The 20,325-nt window shown below is 39.5% G+C and overlaps 1 protein-coding gene across 3 annotated transcripts in view; it reads left to right on the top strand.

Moving 5' to 3' along the window:
• Positions 1 to 20,325, top strand: part of GALNT7 (polypeptide N-acetylgalactosaminyltransferase 7) — a 100,246-nt gene that overhangs the window by 42,927 nt on the left and 36,994 nt on the right. For all 3 annotated transcript variants that reach the window (XR_005565635.1, XM_039386798.1, XM_027748125.2), the window contains one exon: positions 8,488 to 8,942. Coding sequence is in view for 2 of the 3 variants with exons in the window: in XM_027748125.2 (XP_027603926.1) it covers positions 8,488 to 8,942 (455 nt within the window). In the remaining variant the exon portion in view is untranslated. The remainder of the gene's footprint in view (positions 1 to 8,487; positions 8,943 to 20,325) is intronic.

The raw sequence follows: 20,325 nt of genomic DNA on the forward strand, positions 1-20,325 counted from the left end.
TTCTGCAGCAAGCAGCTGCAGATATGTTTTTTTGTTCTTTTTATTGCACAGGCTACTGGTGCCAACGTGTTTTCATTTCTAGAACATGGGAGCGACTAAAATACATCCCCTTAGGTAATGCAGCAGCTTAATTTATGATTCAGTTTAAGAATACTTGTGTTACTTGAAAGTGATTGTAATCTTAAGGATAACAGACTATTTTGCCTGCTTTGGAACTAGCCTTAAGTTACAAAATCAAGCAGAGATTTCTTTACTATCAGTTTATTCAGGTATTTATCTGAGTCTTTCTGTTTTAGATTTCATTAATTACTACCCCAGATTACATGGTGCTCTCCAGAGCCATAAGGAGAGGTACGCTGAGAGGTACAAAGAGAGTAGGGTTAGGTTAGATACTAGGAAAAAAATCTTTATTGTGAAGGTGGTGAGGCACTGGAACAGGTTGCCCAGGGAAGCTGAGGATGTCCCAGCCCTGGTAGTGTTCAAGGCCAGGTTGGATGTGGCTCTGAGCAACCTGGTCTAGTTGCAGGTGTCTCTACCTGTGGCAGGGGGGTTGGAACTAGATGAACTTCAAGATCCCTTCCAACCCAAGCCATTCTACGATTCTATGATTGCTTGTAGTTAACTCCACAAAGGTGTTCTTGGGCATCTCTTAAGTGGAGGCTTTGAGTGAAGTGGATCTCTGTCGAGGCTTCTTTGACACACCATGACTATTGAACTGCTGATGGGACCAGGGGTAGTATGACAGCAGCAGGAGTGGAAGGATGTAAAAAGCTGAGTAAGAGCTGAATCTCAGGCAACAAGGAAGGCAGTCTGGTAGGTTTAAGAGCTGGTTCAATATTCTCCAAGCATTGAGTGCTGGTGAAAACAAGGACAGTAAGACTGCTATTTTTTACAGCTATTTGTTCTGAAGCACTCAGTGTCTTTATTTTTACTTGCTTTCAGTCAGGCATAGGCTAATTGTGAAACTGCTTGTCGCACAGGAATTCAAGAAGTGCTGCACCTCTCTTAAAGAGGCACCCTGTACGATAGGTAAGGTACAGGGTTACCATAAATCTTAAATCTCCCTGAGGGTGATAGAGAGAGAGAAGTTTACAGGTTTTGGGTGGCCAATGGCATGCTCTGTAAGAGACTGAGTCTGGCACAAAGCACTCTGGCCAGGTCTCCTGGTAGTCTCTGCTTTTGATGAAGGTAACTGAACTTCCCAAAGGAACTTGATCAGTCTGGACCAGATGCATATGAGTGTGACCAATGCATTTATAGAAAATCCATACTCCAGGAGAGACATATACAGCAGAAGGTTATGGAGGAGATGTGTCATGGGAAAAGGAAGTGAGGAGCAAGGACAGGGGGTAAAGCAGTGCACATCAACAGAGCACTTGGGGATTGCATTACCCTGCAGGAATTTTAAGTGATACACGCACAGCAAGGCCAAAGAGGATGACAGAAGTATCATTAGCTTGCAAGTGGAAGATAATATCACGACAGAACAATTTCATCTAAAAGGGATGCTTAGGTGGGTATCATACTGACATCCAAATGTGGATACGTATCTTTAAACAAGGTACTGTGCAGTAAACAGGTAAAACTTGGGATTAGTTATGTTCCCCTCTGTTAGGCAAATAATTGGGCAATCAGGTTATTTCCACTGAAAATAAGTATTCTTCCTTCTTCCATAAGATTTGTTACCCGAGGGCTTCCATAGCCTCATACAACTTTGTATGCAATGACCTTTGAAATGTTGGCTGCAGACCATGGCAGTATGCAGCATTAGCCTAAAGTCACTGTCCTAGATGAATGCTTCTGCTGCGACAAAGTAGATGGTATCCAAGAAGACAGGAAGAGCCTCTTTTTGCCAAGAGAACTCTTAGAGCAACCACGTACAGCATAAAATAAAGTTGAAGAACTGAGCCTTATCTTCCTCAGTGTCTTACTTGAACTCACAGGTTCAAACACCAGCAGAGATGACCTCAGATGTTAGTGAATATTGTTAGTTTTTAGACTCATAACTAGATAACAAGTTGTTTTTACCCATTATTTGGAATCAGTGATACAGAGACTCAAGTAGATTATTGCAAGTCACTCAAAACTTGAATGCTAAATTCTTTAAACTCCTTCATTGTAGCAGAACATTGAGCTGTTGCCAAATTGACATATTTATAAACAGTTCCTCTCCTTTATTACATGCCCTTCCTATTTTTGAACATGCCACTTACTTTTCCATAAGCAGTGCTCTCAAATCTCAGAAATGTCAACCATAAGATAGAATAAAATTGTTGATCTTAATCCCCTAAGTTGTTTTGCCTTGGATCAAAGGGACTGCTGCTTAATTTTTTTTTTCCCAATGGGCTGAGTGAATATCAATGGCTGTGGTCTGCTGGTATCTATTGAAAACTCGGTAACTTCTGTACTGTAGAAGTGTATGTACTAGTGATTGCCCTGTTCTGCCTTATCAGATAGGACATAAGGAATGGGGGGGAAGGGGATTTTACTCAATGCTGATGACTAGCAGTTTATTACTGTTCCTTGCAAAACTCTTTCAGGGAGCTACTTGGGACCTGAGAGAAAAAAGGCAAGAAATAACAAGCTGGATAAATTCTCATGATCCAACTTCAGTCCTAATTTGAGTCAATATGGTTGTCTTGTGATGATATTGTTTGATGGAAGGTTTTGCCTAATATGACTTAGAGGCAGTGCTGCATGTGGAGCTTAAAACAGACTTTTTTAGTGCAAAAAGTTGTAATGTTTGAAAAGACTTTATAACTATTTATGTATTTTCCAAAATGATGCTAGTTGTGCCATAGATTTTTATCCTTGTTTGAGAAGCTAGTTTTTTTCATTTGTGTGTGCTTTTGGTTTTGTTTTCTCTGTCTGCAGCTGGTCTTGCAGTAGGTAGAATTTCTAATTGCTTGGATGGAGGCTACCATGGCAGGGGTGAAAGTGGAAGGTGTGCAATCTTATGGAATGGATCCCTTTGATAGTCAGACAACTGTGTTGTGGGAATTATTGCTTATTTTATTTATTCTGGGGTTAGTGGGTATCTAGAGTGAAATCTATTCAGAAATACATTGTTGGATGTGTTGATTTTCCCTTTTGTCTGTGTTTCATCCTATATACTGAAAAGTTATCCTTTTTTTGCTCATAAGAGTGTTGTGGAGTCTTTCTACGCTGCAGTGCAAAAATATTTGCAAGACTAGGTAATGCAGTGTGACACTATTTATTCTATCTATGCCCTGCACTATAACCTGGTATGTAAGACTCACACATAATGATTCAAAGCAAACAAAAATATACTACATGCTGGGTTTTTTCGTCTCTCTCATTAACTGGTAGAGCAGAATCATGCCAGAAGCTTGGCTGAGAACAGGCATTATTTTAGTATCTTCCCAGCATGAGTCTAGTCAATAATGAAATCTGTGAATCCAGCTTGTAGTCCTTTTTTCTTCTCTTTTTTCCCCCCTACCAAGGTAACTGAATAAGTCAAAACAACCCCCTCCTGTTTAGTGAAATAATTGAAAACGCTAGACTCTGCATCATTTCTCTGAAGTGACTTTTTTCTTCCGATAAACTTTGATCAACTGCATTAAGTTGATGCAAACAAAGCAAAATACTTTAAATATGTTGAGATCCTTACTAAAGTGATAGTTGTGTGGGTCTGTATCAGAGTACCTGTGACAGAAGTGCTATTAAAAATGCTCCTTTTTTGCATAGAGGGATCAGGTGAGCTCTGAATGCCATTAATTTGTCCTCAGTTAAAAGTCCTTGAACCCTTCCTTATGATATAAGAACACACATTGTACTTGTGTTTCATGGTAGTTGCAGAAGTGTAGATTCAGCCAAGAGGTAAGAAAGGCAAAAGATGACTGGATATTAAACTGTATCAGTTTTCATAGTTTTTTCATGAGGAACACCAGGATATTGCAATGAGCAGTATCTGTCTTTATTGAGCTGGGTAGGAACATGTATATTCTAAGAATGTAAGGTTTTTTTAATTTCCTTTTGCATCCCTGGGTAATGAGAATGCTGCTGGATTCTACTTAATTATTTCCCTTTTAATTTTTTTTGTATCACTGATTTTTTCTAGATGAGGAAATTGCTTTTGTAGTCATTGCTTTTAATTAGCAACCTTTTTCAGTATGATAATCTTTCATTTTAGAAATCAAGCAAATCCACTTTTCTAACATAAATTTGTATTCAGACATTATTTCACAAAGTTTTAGGGAGTTACCAGTCTTGAACTAGTTGACTGAAGAAAAGCAGATTACACAACTTTCACATTTGCAGTTTTATTGCCAGCTACAACTCCAACCCTCCTACCAGCTGACTGATCTCGCAGCTCTATTAAGTCCTCTCCCAGTTTTTCCTTTTACTTGGTGTAATTTATAAGCATGTTTCCAAAGGAAAACAGTTATGTTTCCTATACATTTAACTGCATTCTTGTCTTCCACAAAAAGGCACCTAATTTGCAAAATAAAGTGACACTGAATGACCCTTTTTTTTTTCCAAGTCAGGTAGTGACCATCTCACTGTTTTGGAAACACCTATTGCAGTGACTGAGACATAATTCCCTTAGGAGGGAAAAGAACATCTAAAAAATAAAGAAGCATGGACGAAACTGGAGCTAGAAAGCTCACAGCAAGTTCTAGCTTCAGCCCTATAGAAAAAGACAATGATCTCTATAGAAAAAGACAACTTTTTTCCACATCATGTGTCCTTTTTATAAATATGTAATGAGATTTTATTGTTGTTGTTTGTCTTCAGATGTGAGAGAATTCACAGTTTTTGGACAACCTAGAAGTGCAGAGTCCAGACATATGTTGTGCTTACTTCTTCCAAGCCCTCCCTTCACCTTGCTATTATTAACTCTTCTGAAGTTTTTAAAATAACTTTCAGACCATCTTGTTTTTCCACTTTAGAAAGGTTTTTGGGGTTGTTTTTTTTTTTTTTAATGTGCGCACCTTCCAGTTTGGCTCTTGTTGTTGTATGAATCTTTAGGTTTAATACTTTCACCTAAGCCAAACCCATAATCAGTGAACAACACTTAATAGAAATTATTTCAGATTTTTGATATGTCATTAATTTTTTTTTAAAGGAGTGTAGAGTAATAATTCATAAAAGAGGGAAGAAGATCTAGAAGTTCCTAACTAAGGCATTGTGGCTTATATGATGACCAGAGGAGTGCTTTGATTGTGGTTTGACTTTGCTTCTTTTCCACACAGTATTTGGAAAACCTTTGTCTCGGTTATCTCTGGAGAAATGAATAACCTCCAGGAGTTGTGGTCTGCACTATGCACTTAAACACTGCTAGTTTCTCTTCTTTTTTCCTTTTTTTTTAAATCCCATAAAATGCTGAGAGGAAGTTAATTTTCTTCATAGCATCCCATATGATGCCATGTTTTAGATTCATGTCCAGGCATGGGGAGGGAGGAGTAAGCAGCTGCGTCATGCTGAGCTGCTTGCAGGAATTAACCCACAACAAATGCCTTCTGTCTTGTTTGTCCTCAGTGCATAAAAATTGGAGGAATGAGGTGAATGAGTGTGCCTGTGTGTTTGTGTATAATTTTCTTGGTTTATGAAATACTTTCCTATGCCTACGAATGCGGAATATATTTAGTGTGTAGAAGGGAACTACAAATAAATGCAAAATAATGCAAATTGTGCATAACAGTTATAATGAGGCTAAATGTAATAATGGATAAGTCATAGTTCTGATGGCAGGAAAGTAAACAAATTTCTTTCAGAAATGTTATGTTTCAGTCGAAGAATTGGCTAAGTGGAAGCTCATAACTGTTTTATAGGTAGTGGAAATGAAATGAAAGGATATTAAATTCCACACAGACCAGAGGATTAAGAAATTCCTGCCTGATGGGGACTAATGATCCAGGGCGGTTACTGAGAATGGCAGTGTGTAAACCTGGCTTCTTTCTATGCTGCTTTCCCTTTGGATGCTTCCAGCATCCATGGATATTTAATTTGAGTTTTTAGAAGGTACTTCCCTGCCCAGCGCTTTTACATCTCCCTATGGACCTGTCATCCATCAAGGTAAACAGTGGATTTCCATTGAATTTATCGATCATCTTCATGATTTTTTAAACTTCAGGTGTATGCCCCTCAGCCATCACATCTCCAAATTGCAGAGCCTTAGAGATGAAAGGCCAAATGCCTTTCTAGTCTTTCATCTCTAGATACCTATCTACCTCCTATCTACCTTCTCCTTCATTCTGGTTACCCTTCTCTGTACCTTCTCGAATTCCTTTTAGATATGGAGATATGGAGACCAGAACTACATATTACTGAATACATGAATGCTTCAAAATTTTATGTAGTCAAAATGCTCTTTAGCATCCTTCCTGATGATGCCCACCATTTTTTTTGCTTCTGTAGCTGCTTCTCCACTCAGAGCAGGAGTTAAGATTTGAGTTGGTAAGAGCTGAGAGCTCAGCAGTGTTCTGACAGTAGTGGCAAAGCCTTCCTTTTGATTTCTAGGGTAAGTGTTAGATTATGCTCTCTTCAAAGTCCTCTCAGGGCTTTATTTAGATCCATGGCAGCCTTCTACTTCCTTGAAAAATGTGCCTTTTCACATGCCCTTATACTTCCCTTTTTTCACTCTGGCTTTTGAGTTCCTCAAAAAATGTTGATGTAAGAAAAGAATAATGTAACACTTTTCCATGTTATATGTCTTCCCTGTTTAACCTATAACAAGCAGAGCGCTCAGGAAGTTTCTTGAATAGATTTTATTTTGAAGTGGAGCCTGACTCCCACTGTTATCCTAGAAATATACTGGTTTTCTTCTTAATTTCTGAAGATTTTTTTATGCAGAATGATGCACAGGAAAATACTGTGATGTAGTGTTAAGTATTGTGTAGTTTTGTTAAACACAGACATGAGTCAGCATTGTGCCCTTGTCTCAGTAAAGGCAGAGTGCATAATGGATGGGTACCCTAGAAAGAGCTTAGCTGTCTGGAGCACTGTGTTTGGCTTCTCCTCCCACACTGCCCAAGCTCAGGGGAGATGTTAACACACGCAGAGGACCTGGAAAAGACCTGCTAAGGAGACTGCGTTTGGCCAGAGAAAAGTCTAATGGGGAATCTAATTGCATCTTTTCACCCTGAAAAGTGAGGTTCCAGAGAAAATGGAAATAAAATCTTCTGACGGGTGCAGACGGAAAGGACAAGAGGCAATCACCGTAAGATGCAACATGAGAAACTTCTACCAAGTTGTGAGGAAAAGTACCTTCACTGTGAGCTGGGTCAAGCAACTGGAACAGGTTGTCCAGAGAAACTGACTGTTTGCAGGGTATGACTGGACAAGCCTCTCAGAAATTGCATCTAACTGTGAACCTGCCTTCAGCAGGTTTAAGTAGGTGGCATCCTTCTGATCTCAATTTTTTGTCTGATTCTGTATTTATGAATAGATAGTGAGAAATTGCTAAAATATGTGTGTTGATTCCTGCAGGTTTCAGTAACATTTGTCCTGCTTACAAATAAATAATGTGAGCAGGAAATCTGAACTTTCAGCAATGTTTGCCTTCATCATCTTGGACAGTAGTATTGGAAAAAGCAATGACTGGGTTTTGGAGTGCATTTATGGGTGAGGCTGTTGCACTCTGGAGACTTCACACTCAGACACTTCAGAGCTTTTCTGTCTAGTTTCTTCCAAAATCACCCAGCCTTGTTCTAACCCCATCAACCTCACTAATCACCGAAAATATGAAGTGGGGAGACAGGGAGGAGTGCTGTAAAATTGTTTCAAACAAGGAGGCTTGTTTCAAACAAGCTGCCAGTGCCTGTGGCAGCTCTCTTCAGCCCCAGCACTGCCTCCCCAGGTAGGAGTCTCATTTCTGTTGCACTGCTGTTGTAGCAGAGGGAGTAATGCTTGGTGGGAGCAAGTTGGGTGGGGAGATGTGGAGTGTGAAGGGTGGGGATTATATGTGGCTCACAGCTGCCACAGATGTGTGCCAGACTGCATGTAGTCACAGATCTCTTTCCCAGTACAGGAGCATCTTGAGGCTATATCTAGCAACCACTGAGACCTTATATAGATCTGAGCCACCAGCAGGCATACCTCAGAAACACCCAGTGTCCAAGAGTGGGTCCAAGGATGCCATGCTCTGGACTGTGGCATTGTTTACCTCCATACTACCTTTTCCTTCATAAAATGCTCTGTCAGTGCACCCTGCACATCACTTTGGTGTGCAACTTGAACCACATTCAAGTTAACATGTCCTGCACGGGTATTTGGTCTTTGGAAATGCTTTGGGCATTAGTTGATTTTCAGGACCAACGCACCAAGGTAAGTGTGGACAACAGCTGGTGATGTTCTCCAGCAGTCAGTAGCTTTAGTAAAACGTGTTCATTGAGCCTCTCAACACAGGTTTCTCTCCTCTTGCTTAACATATATTTAGTGCCAACTCTCAGTGCATTAACTACTGGATGTAAATAAAGTGTCATCAATTCATATGGTCTGCTGTTTCTCTGTGTGTGTATATAGGATGACAAAGAAGACAACAGACCCATGCCAAACAAAGGAGACCATGGACTAGGAAATGAGAAGTTCAAACCCGTGGTACCTTGGCCTCATGTTGAAGGTGTGGAAGTGGACTTGGAATCCATTCGAAGGAAAAATAAGGCCAAAAATGAACTAAATCATCATGGTGGTGATAACAAACAGCAGAACATCATCCAGAGGCAGTATCTCACATTTAAACCTCAGACATTTGTATACCCAGATCCTGTTTTACGACCTGGAGTCCTTGGTAATTTTGAACCCAAAGAGCCTGAGCCTCACGGAGTTGTTGGTGGCCCTGGAGAGGAAGCAAAGCCATATGTTTTAGGACCAGATTACAAAGAATCCATTCAAGCCAGCATTAAAGAGTTTGGGTTTAATATGGTGGCAAGTGATATGATCTCACTAGATCGGAGCGTTAATGACTTGCGTCAAGAAGAGTAAGCAAACCTTTTGTTTTCTTGTAGTTCTGTTTTTATGGCATTCAGTTATTTTCTTTCCATATATCTTAATTGATGCTTAAAATAATATTATTTATTAGGCCAAATACTTAAGGCTTCTTGTACTGACAGGCAAGAGCACTGTACTATACCAAATGTTTCCATATATTCTTCTTAATGCTGTTGCAATGATTCCTTTCATGAAGAGTTAATCTACAGTGATTTATCTCTGAAGTAATTTGTTTTAGTGTCTAATTGCATGTATTTGCATGTTCCGTGTCTAGCCACAGTCTTCATTGTCATATCTTTTCTTAATCTATAATTTAAGATTTGTTTTTAAGAAAGAAGGATTGCCTTTATTAGGCATTCCCATTCTAGTTAGTTTATTCAGTTTTGGTTTACCCCAATGTTTTTAAAATGAAATGTAAATAAATAAGTAAAGAGAGAACAGAAACAAAGAAATACTGTTCTCTTTAAATAACACTGCTCTAATTACCTGCAGTAACAGAAATATAGATCTGCCATAGTGATGGTTGGAGTAGTCTTCTAATAGTTTCTCACAGCATTTGTCATAAAGAAGGAAGCAAACTTAGACAAAATATTTTTTTACTTGCTGGGAGGGTGTCTACTTTGTTGTGGGAAAATTCTCATAGTTTACTAACATTTGCTCAATGATTACTAACAGATTTACACAGTTTGTTCTGACCTTTGATATATGTTGGAACCAATTTTACTCTTAGGCTAATCTGCATTTGATATAATTTTCCTTCTTAAATATCAGCTAAGGACAGGTCTCTGAGCTAACTGATTGATTGGTAAGGCATTTTTTAGTCTGTTTGTTTGGTTGGGGTTTTGTGGAGGGTGTATGAATTTAGATATGAAATTAAGTACTTTGCAATTTTCACTTCCCCCTCATCTCTAGCAGTGGATCGATGCTGATCCCTGGACTGGGTGCCAAGCTCTGGGCTTGTGTTTCCAACTGTGATAGCTGATCTGTTTAGCTGGTCACTCTCTGGTTACTGGGCCTCTGCTCTGGCCTTGTGTGGTGGGTGTTTTTTCCGTTTCAAGGCAGGAGAAAACTGGCCAGCTGCGGGTCTGACTCATACCCATGCACGGACAGCTGCTTGAATTTACTACCTGGTGTGTGCTCACTGAAAGCAAATGAAGTGCACAGAGCACAGCATTTCCCTTCCTTAGTGCTGTGTTCCTCAGATGACTTACTAAAGGTTTCCACTTGCTGGCAGTCAGAGGGGAGAGGACTGTGCCTGTCTGCTGCTGGTGGCAATGAAGTGCCAGCTGTCCTGGGTGTTCTCTTTGTTTTTCTTTCTTTGCTGTGGTCAGCAGTTGGTCCTCTGTGCTGAAGAGATTTTTCTGAAGAGGAAGAAATGATCTGGCTAACCTGTGTAGGTCAGCATTTTCTTTTTAGGAGGTTATTCCCTAGACACTGCTGCTTCTGCTGAGGCATTTGCAACCACTGGGATCCCTTTTGTAGGAGGCAACAGGACTAAGGAAACTCAAAGAAAAAGCATTTCCCCATCAAGTGTTGTGATTAACTGAGCAGGGGGGCTTGCTGTCTGCTGTTGCAAGGAGTTCATTTTAGCGGAACATGGCTTTGGCCCTGCCTTCCTTAGAGAGAGAAGGGGAGGAGGTGGAAGCACACTCCCCTCCTGCCCTCCACTCTGGAAGTACAGCAACGTGTCATGTGTGGGTGGGACTGGGCTGACTCTGCCCAGGCTAGTTGCCATATCTTTGGCAGCAGAACTCAAGTATTCCCTCCCCTCAATTTTTACCCAAGGTGAAGGGCATCAGAGAAGATATGTATCTGCCAAATAGTTCCACACCTGTAGCTTCCTGAAGTATTTTTGGCATAATCTCAGAATTTGTCTTTACTTCTGTTCTGAAGGACATTAATAAATAGAAATTCCCAAAGATGATTAAATACTTTGGGGAAGAGGAGGGACAGCTATGAAAAGATGAATTTCAGAAACAGTTTCCTTCAAGCACAGTTGCAGATAAGTCTTCTCGGAGGTCAAAGCCAGTAGCTCAAATCAAAATTATGTTTTATTATTTAATGTTCTAAGCAAGTAAACAAAACAGCATGAAAAAACAATGGGAACAAAAGGCATCTTTTAGATATAATTTTATTTATTGAATACTTGGGATGGTTGCAATTGCCTTAAATAAGTTAAAGGTATATAGCTTCCATGTGTCTCCTGGGAACAGCAGAAGGGAGGGGAAGCAAGCGAGATTGACTGATATTGATATATGATTTTAGGTATCCACATCCTCACTCTCTAGCATATCCCCCAAGACGAGCAAGAAATGCAGCAAAAGGTAGCACTTTGCCTTTTGGATGCACCATTTATTTTCCTCCTACTGATCTGCTTAAAAAGAGTAGAAGCCTTTGTGGTTAATAAGCCTGGTCAAACTCAGTTTAATCCTACCAAAGAGCAATATAGTAATATTTTTATAGTTAATGCTATATTGGCATTTCTAATTGAGGAAGATCTTTCTGGTAAAGACCAGGTTATTTGTTCGTAGACAGGCAGACCTCACCTCACCCTCTCTTCCTTCAAGCATCAGAATTTTTAAGCATCACCCTATGCAGTCAAGTTTGTTCAGTGAAGTATGTCAAATGCTTTCCCAGGCTCTGCTAGCAAGAGTGAAATAGTGCTACTAGAGTTGTCTCTCCCAGCTTAAAAGTCTTGTAGCCTTAGGGCTTGTCCCTGCTGGAGGGAGAAGAGGGAAGAAATGACAATAAAGGGGGATTCAATTCTGCTCTGTTTAGATTTGACTTTGTAGTCTGACATGTTATCAAGATGATTTGCTATCTGCCTTTATTGATTCAGTAGGAATTTTGCTGGTGATTCTTGGCTGTTTCAGCTGCTCTAGAAAGCCTTAACCCTTGTTGTGTGCTGTAGACAGGAATAATGCTGGATGGTGTGTTGAAATTTTTTGTCAGGTACATCAGAATATTTGTTTTGCCAGTACCACATACTCTTGGCTTATAGATTTTAACCAGTATATTTCAACGTTGAAGCCCAGCACTTCTGCTGACATACAGAAAGTCATAAGTTTGGTTAAACAAAAGCAAGAATATATGGGGATATAAAAAAGTCAGTGTAGAAACTTCCAAAGATGGCTCATCTCACTGCAGCCTTTTCAGCACCCTGTAGGAGGGCCAGGGGAGACATAAACAGGGTTTAGGTGAACCTGTTTGCCACCTTATTTTGTGTTGCAAAGAAGTAGAGCGGGCTTAGCAGGCCCTGTCAAAACATCTGTACAGTAGCTGGAAGAAAACTTTTTCTTAAAACTCGGTGATTTTTACCTTTTTTGGATCTATTTTTATCGTCCTGGTAGGTGGCAGCCTTTTAAGAGCAGTCATTTATATTGGATTTTACATGTTGTACCTGCTTCCTAGCAGACCTGTGATAAAACTAATGTTTCGGGAAGAAGGATATTAATTTGATTGCTCCCTGGACTACTTTTTTTGTAATCAGAAGTCTCCACAGAGGTAGAGCTGAAGTAAAACTAGAGTGATAAAGTTTCTGGGCTACTTTGGATCCAAGATAAACACACCATGCTAGAGAAATAAAAAATGGACCTGGGTCTGAGGATAGATGCTGAGGGGTAACAAGGTGTGTCCTCTCAAAAAAAAAAAAAGTCTGAACAGACAACTTCAGAGAATTCTAGCTAGGAATAACAAGAACTTAGTTGTTTATCCTGCATAATGATCCACTTGTCTAGAGAAGTTTAAAATAAAATTGAATTTAAAAAATCCATCTATACTGGGTCTAACTAGTGATTGTTCCTGTTGACAACCTTATCTCTAGCTCTGGCCAATAACATATACTAGTGAGAAAACATGCAAGAATGGATAAGCTTCATTCCTGGCAATCAGTGGGCTGGAACACTTGAGCCAAAAATTGCAACAGGATTGTCATGCTTCATAGACCTCTTTCTCTGCACAGACTTGTCTTTTAAATTCATATATACACCTGAAATTAATGACATCCTGAGTCAGTGACTGCAGAATGTGGTGTTTGTTTTAACCTCTCCTCCCAAATAACTGGCATGTACTTCTGTTACTCTGCTGCTCCACAGTATGGGAATATCAATAGATATCTCCATGAAGCTACTATATAAATGTTTCATGTTCCTTCCTTATTATTCCTGCCATTTTATTTCCCCTGAGCTAAAATTCTTAAAGAGCTATCCACATTTGACTCCAAGATTTTTTTTAAATTTTTTTTTTTCCAGTGGTGATACAGAGTTCAGGGTTTGTCGCTGAGCATATGCACTGAGTGGCCTAACACTTCATATACAGTCATTGCACTTGCAATGAGCTCTCCTGCCAGCTCATTTCCTTGGTAGTGTCCTTGAATTGTTCTGCAGCTGTTTATAGTCATTTTAATTGCAACTACCAAGAACTTTTTATTGTTCAGTAATGACCTGGAAGAGGAGGTGAACTGCTTGGCTGCCAGCACAGACATTTATGCTGCTACAGTCACAAACTCACTTAAAAATTGAATAAAATAAGTCTGTTGAATGAATGGACTTTGGCAGTTATTAATCTAAGAGATCTGCCATATTTGATTAAGAACTGTGCCTGTAAAGAAAGCAAAGAACCTCATCAAATGCTTTAGAAATTCAGTTACTATATTAATACCCTGACCCATGTTCACATAATCTTTGATTTCTTCAAAAGATGATAATATTTTTCCGTGGCATGGCTTTTTTCCACAAAAGTTGTGTCTATGGTTTACTAATTTTGTTATTTATTACTAGCTTCTATTCAACATGGAAGTCAGATTGAGTGGTCTGCAATTCTTTAGCTCCCCAGGGCCCTTTGGTAAAAATTGGTTTTGTGTTTTCCTCCTCTGTTTGTTTGATAACAAGGCTGGAATCAGCAATAGTTATACACCACAATTGTTTGTCTATTTATGTTGCATTGTTTGGGAAATACTGAGTTTATTAAATGAAAAAAAAGTCAATAGGCTATTAATGGCAGAAAATAGAGAATTCCAGTAGAAGCTATCAGGCAGATTATCTGTGATGTCCGAATTACGAAGTCCCTAAGCTTTAGGTAGCTGAAGATAGGAATAGGGAATATAGTGGAAAGTATCTCTGTGCACTTGCCCTAGTTTTGATCTCTTCTCTGGTTATGTGGTGTTGGTCACTGCTGAGAGTTCAATGGAAATCCTTAGTTTAGCTCTCCTGCTTCTGAAGTGGTGTCTTTTTATTTTGATCATGTATCAGCCCAACAGACTTTGTGGCAAGCATCCTACTTCTGGTGTTTGAAAGAAATATTTGAATAGCAGCTCTTACACTTCAGTAAGCTATTTCTCAAACTTGGGTTTGGGGTTTTTGTTTGGGTTTTTTTGTGGGTTTTGTTTTTTTTTTATCTCTTCTTATTTACATGCACTTGGCCTGAATTAGTGCTTGTTTCTGTTTCCCTAGTGTGGACACCACCCTGTACATTTAAAGAATGTATGTCTTACTGCTAACAGCATCTGGGGTTTTATTTGATTAAAAATAAAATTTCCTTTCTTCATAGTTCCCTTTTTTAAAAGGAAGTGTCTCCTGCCTGTGTCTAATGTCCTGTCAGATGCTCCGATTCTTCCATACTCATCACAGATGCTGTCTGAGTCTTTCTTGGGCAGCCAGTACTTCTGTGTGGTTCTGTTCATGGCTTTCCCTTGTCCTTATGCTAGACAATCCCTGGCACATTGAAGCTCCAATAAACTGGTTCTGATTTATTTTAGCAGAAGGCAGTCCTTCATGGATAAAGTTAATCAGTTCCGAAAATTTCACCCATTGCTAATGAATTCCAGTTCATAGTTTCCTGGATCCTGCTTCTTGAAGGTGGGCAAGAATTTGTCTTTGTCAGTCCTCAGGAACCACTGTTAAGCACCAGGACCTTGTAAATATTGGTGAGTGTGACCTCACAATGACATCACAAGCTTCCTCAGTGCCCTCTGGTGTGATCCATCCAAATCCCATGGGCTCATGCTGTGTTTATCCCATTTGCTGTAATATGTCCACTTAAGTGGTCCCTGACTCACCTCTGTGGTGGATATTTCTTCCCTTCTGCAGACTTTGCCCCTTGACTCAGGGACCTGGGAGGTGTGAGAGCAAACCTTGCAAGTAAAGACTGAAGGAAATTATATGTTGAGTGTCTTAGTCTTTTCTGTGTCCTTTGACAATAAATTGCATCTCTTTTATCAGTTTAGTCTTCCTTTAGCCTACAAGCTTTTCTCACCCTTCCTGTCTTATGGATTTCAACTCCATAAAGCTTTGCCTTTAATTCTCTCTGCATGGGCTCAGGCAATATTTCTGAACTCCTCCTAGGTAGCCAGTCCATGCATCTACCTTCCCTGTTCTTCCTTCTGGAGTTCTTTGTGCAGCCAGGTGGGTTGTCTTCCATGCATCTTTGACTGACTGCATGTGGCAATGGACGGTTCCTGTGTTTTGGGGAGGTTGTCCTGGAAGATGCCATTCCCGAGCCCTTTTTGACGAAGTTGTAGCACCTGAAATCATTAACTTCTTATGACAGATATTAGGAAACACGTAAATAATGTGTGAAAGAGCCAAAAGGGAAATAAAACTGCCTGATGGACAAAACCATTGATGACTACATGTGTAGAGCTCTGAGAAGAGGCTGTTTGGTGTACGGCTCAGTGGAGCTGCACCTGGTATACAAGACCAAAGCAGTGTGAGTTGTTAAAAAAAAATCTGTATTCAGTATTTCTAAAAAATACATATCTATGATGCATTACTTGCAGTAGTCTCTTTTTATACTTTTAACTCAAAACCACTAAGAATCAATGCAGGTTTTGCTTTATGAAGTTACTTTCACAGTAGAATACTCCAAATCGTCATCTGCCATTTCTATTCCTGTACTTTTCTGCATTTGGGTTGTGCTTAGTGCACTTTAGACTGAGATTGAAGTCAAGTAGCATTCTCTTAAAGTGTATTTTAAGTGATGCACTGTGAAACCCCCTATCTTTCCTATTAACCAACTTGCAATACTGTAGAGCCCTTAAGCCAGAGATGTTCGTAGTGCTGGTCAGATTTCATGCCAGGGTAATTAACGGTGATGGCTGTAAGAAAGGATCAGAGCTCAACATGCTTGCTCAGCCTTGATGTGCTGTTGTTATCCAACCCGTGGAAGAGTTGCTTACAAATGATTCTTACTGACCCAGAAGATTTTAGTTTTATTACTCTGTTTAAACTAGATTTTTTTTTTGACAGCTTCTTTCAAAAAATGTCTCAGGAATTTTATCCTGAATAGTTTAACTGGGAGAGGAAACATCATTAATGTTTAGGGCATGAGACAAATTAATCTCTTGCTGGATTTTTTTTCAATATGACAATAGATAGCTGCTGTCTGCTCACCAGTGTGAGCCAGAATTTCAGCTGTATCACCCACACACATCTGTCAGTATGATCATGGCAGAATAAATATTTTTAAGTGTTTTTTTTCCTTCTGTGGATTATCCAGTTTGAGTTTTCCTTTTTAAGGACATTGTTGCTGTTACAGGGCATACCCCCTGGGCCATACAAATTTGTACTTGAATAATTGCATCTGTTGCCATGGGTCACCTTTTGACTTCAAACAGAACTGGCAATAAGCTTTTATTGAAAAACCTGAAAAAACCTCCTTGCTTGAGTACAATGCTGCTTGTATTTTTGGACAGTTGTTTTTGCATCTCATTTTATAAAACAAAAGTGAATGAGGATTGGCTCGTTTTTAAAAATTGTACATGCAGGTTTGAAGGGTGCTTGTTTTATTTTTCAATTATTTTTAGTAAAAAAAGAGGAGGGAATTCTTGCCAAAAATAAAGACTTCTAACTTTACTAAGAATACACACATGCAGAGCTGTGTGATAGTAAGGCAGAGCTGTTAGAAAAGATATTTTTCCTATCACAGTTTGATGGTGACAGCTTGGACGCTTTGTATGGTCCAAGTGCTATTAAAAATGTTGAATTGTGTAGAAAATATTTGGTGCTGGACTGGAGTCAAAAACTACCGAAATCTTTAGTTGTAACTAATTACTCAGGGTATGAAATAAGGCAGATAAGTCTTGGCTGCTCATTTGAAATGGACAGTCTTATTAGTCTGGGCAAATAACATGAATTTAATATGTTCTCTTACACTGAGTAGTAACTTGTCCAGTCAATCTTGTTGTAGCTAAGAAGATTGAATAGAAAGGCTCTGGAGTAAAGCCTACTTTCTTCAGGAATGTGATTAGTTCCTTTAATTATAGCACTGACCAAATTACGTATTTTATACTGTTGTAAGAAAATGGATTTCAGTAATTATTCTTGATATCTATGTCATTGGAAGTGGAGCATTAGGGACTTGATTTCATTTCACATGGTACTTGGGAAAATCTTTTATTCAAGTGCCACATAGTACACTGGAACAGTTCTGTAATGAAGAAAACTAATTTTATAGTGTGCACATAAATCTTTGTGCACCTCAGTGAGAGCTGGGATTGAGAATCAGGTGAATTATAGTGGTCACACTAAATCAGGAAGGCTTTCTACTGCAGATTATCAGCTGCCTTACTGCTGGTAAGAGTCCTGGAGGGGAAAAGAATGCATTTAAATTGTAATTAGCCACAGATTGTGAGAGCATCTCCTTGTGGTCAGGAAAGGTTTGAATTCTGAGCATTAAAGCAAAACCCAGCATTTTCCGTTAACATTTCAGGTCCCAGTAGTGAAAACTACAGAGAAAATGGATCCTTCATCTCTTTAGTGTTGGCTGCTAGCATTTAAACGTTAAGTTTTGAGGGAGAAATAATTCACCCAAAGAGTACAGAGAAGTTGACAGAGGCACCAGGTGTGTTATCTGTAGCTGGATTTACTTACTTCTTTATGTGTGCATTTGAAAAGAGATGACCAAGTTCTGAACATGACCTCTTACTCAACAAAAATGTACAGCACAGCACCTGGAGTGTATTTAAATTCTGTCTTAAACCTTGACTTCAGTGGAGGGGCAGTCTGAGCGATTTCCTGCAGCTGTTTGTGTAACCCTTCAGGTGCTGACTTGCAACATAGAAATTCTGGGGCAGATGGAGGAAACACTCTGTCAAATGAGTTGTAATCTGAATGTGAGACTAAAATTAAATAGACTTCTTACGCTCTGTCTTGTTCCTGTTAACCAGGACATACTGTGCTAGAGCATTTAAATAGTGTGCCTGATACAAGCTATAATGCAGTCCAGCTAAGCATGGGCAGGAACTTCAAGGTTTAATACCTGATGAGCAAGGCATGGTGGAAATACAGTATTTCTGTGGGACTGAGCTCACTGCCTCAAGCTTCTTTCTAGTCGCTTGATTATTACATTGATTATTACAAAGCTTGTCAATGTTTGATAAACCCGAAGTTATGGACAGCCTGGACTGTTTGAAGCAAATATATCAAGCCATAACTTCCTCAACTGGTGCTCACTCAATGGAGAAATGAGAAGAATTGCCATATGGTGGCTGCTTAATTCTGAAGATGCAGTGCTCGACACCTCAAGGGGGAGAGGGTAGTGCATCCCATCCAAACTGCTTTTGTGCTGCTGGCCCACAGCACTGCCCTGCCCTGGTCCTGAGGAAGCCGCTTGCCCCCTCTACTCCCTGTGACATGCACGGTGTGTCACCGGACTGCAGAAGGCCTAGAGACCTGGGAGGACTTCACCACTTTAAACCAAAACAGGAAAGAAGAGGGCTTTGGCCTCATCTCCCTGTATGGGAGCTTCCCCTTCCCTGGAGAAGGCAATTTATTTTAGCCACCTAGCTGCCCTAGCTTTCCTGCCCTGTGATGTTTATTGATTCAACTTTTTCAGTATTGGATAAGGGATAATACGGGCAAGAATCTTGTGATTAAAAAAAAAATGTAAAGGCTATTCCTTTAATTCTCCTGTTATTCCTAGTGTTGGGTCCTTGTGCAAACCTTGCCCTGAATTTGGATTGTGATGCTTTCAGAAGTATGGTAGATGTATCTTGTGCTCCCAAGGGCATTAATGATACAATGTAGTCACATAGCCTTGCAGATTACTTCAGGAATGGAAATGGGTAAAGCTTGTAGCTACTGTAAAAATAGAAAATGCTGTTTCAGCATAGGTTTAAGCTGTTTGGTAGTGTATAATAAAGGTTTTGCTGCTGTCTGCTAAAGGGAAAAAGAAAACAACTTAGCTGATCAATTTGTCTTTCTTAGGTTGGCTGTTCACTTCTCTTCCAGAACCCCTGTTTTGTAAGTCAACTACTGTAATCTTATGTTGATGTTGATGGTGCATAAAAAATAAGGCTTCATAGGTAACAAATCTAGTATTAGCATTGGATTTACTTAGTTGTATATTAAAAAAGAAATACCCAGTTTTGTAATCTGTTTCTCTTTATTCTGTCTACTCTAGACTTAGTAGCCAGTCTCAACTATGACCTTGATGATGTCAACCATACACATGAGCAAACAGTTGATGATGTTTTATGAAAAAAAATTCTCGTTCATCTTCCTAGGGGTTAGATTCAGTTTACTGCAGTAGTCATAATAAATTGATGATTTAAAATAAGGAGCAGCCCTAAATTTAATATTGAAAGTCTGTAAACACCATGCTATCATCTGAAGGACTGTCTCCTTGTAAGAAAAGAACAGGACTTACTAGAAAAGGAAGGTGCAAATGAAAATAGAGCTCCTAGCTTATTTCTGGGCTTTGCTAGTGCTGGACCCTCTCAAATAATGAGAAAAATGCATGCACTATAAAGCAATTATAATAGATGATAATACAACTGTGAGCTTCATACCACTTTAAACATGAAATAAAATTTAAATACAATTTATGAACAATTTTATATTAATGGAGAAGAGAGATTCTGTTTTTTGTTTAACCGTCAGTTTCGGTTTCAGGATAAATACTAAAGTGAGACCTTCAGCTTTGTACTGGTTCAGGTCCCTCATCTTGCAACAGCTGAGTAGCTTCTTAGGAGCTGGCTGTTGGAGTGCTTACAGGAATGCGATGGCAGCTGCCTTCTCTCTTAGAGGAATCAGTGCTGCTACATTTTGGTCTGAGCACACAAGTACAGTGCTTAAAATCCAGAGGGTACTGATGTGTCCTTGGTAAATGCAGGTGCAAGATAGTTGACCTAGGGAAACTAATATCAAGATAAGAGTGTCACAATATGCAGCCATAAGACCTCTTACTTTTTCTGGAGCTTAGGTACTGGTATGCTGCGTGAGTTAGGGATTCAGGATGACATGAGAAGCACTTCTGTTGGCTCAAGGTCTTAAATTGCCCTCTTAAGTATCTTTCTGTCAAGGTGCAATCCTTTTTCAGTTCTCGCATTTTTGTTTGGTGGCTGGATTACTCTTCCAGGAGAAGGAGACTCCAGTC

This window comes from Pipra filicauda, unplaced genomic scaffold, assembly GCF_003945595.2.
Source record: "Pipra filicauda isolate LSUMZ 115617 unplaced genomic scaffold, ASM394559v2 scaffold503_size409916_pilon, whole genome shotgun sequence".
In the NCBI taxonomy this organism is placed as follows: Eukaryota; Metazoa; Chordata; class Aves; order Passeriformes; family Pipridae; genus Pipra; species Pipra filicauda.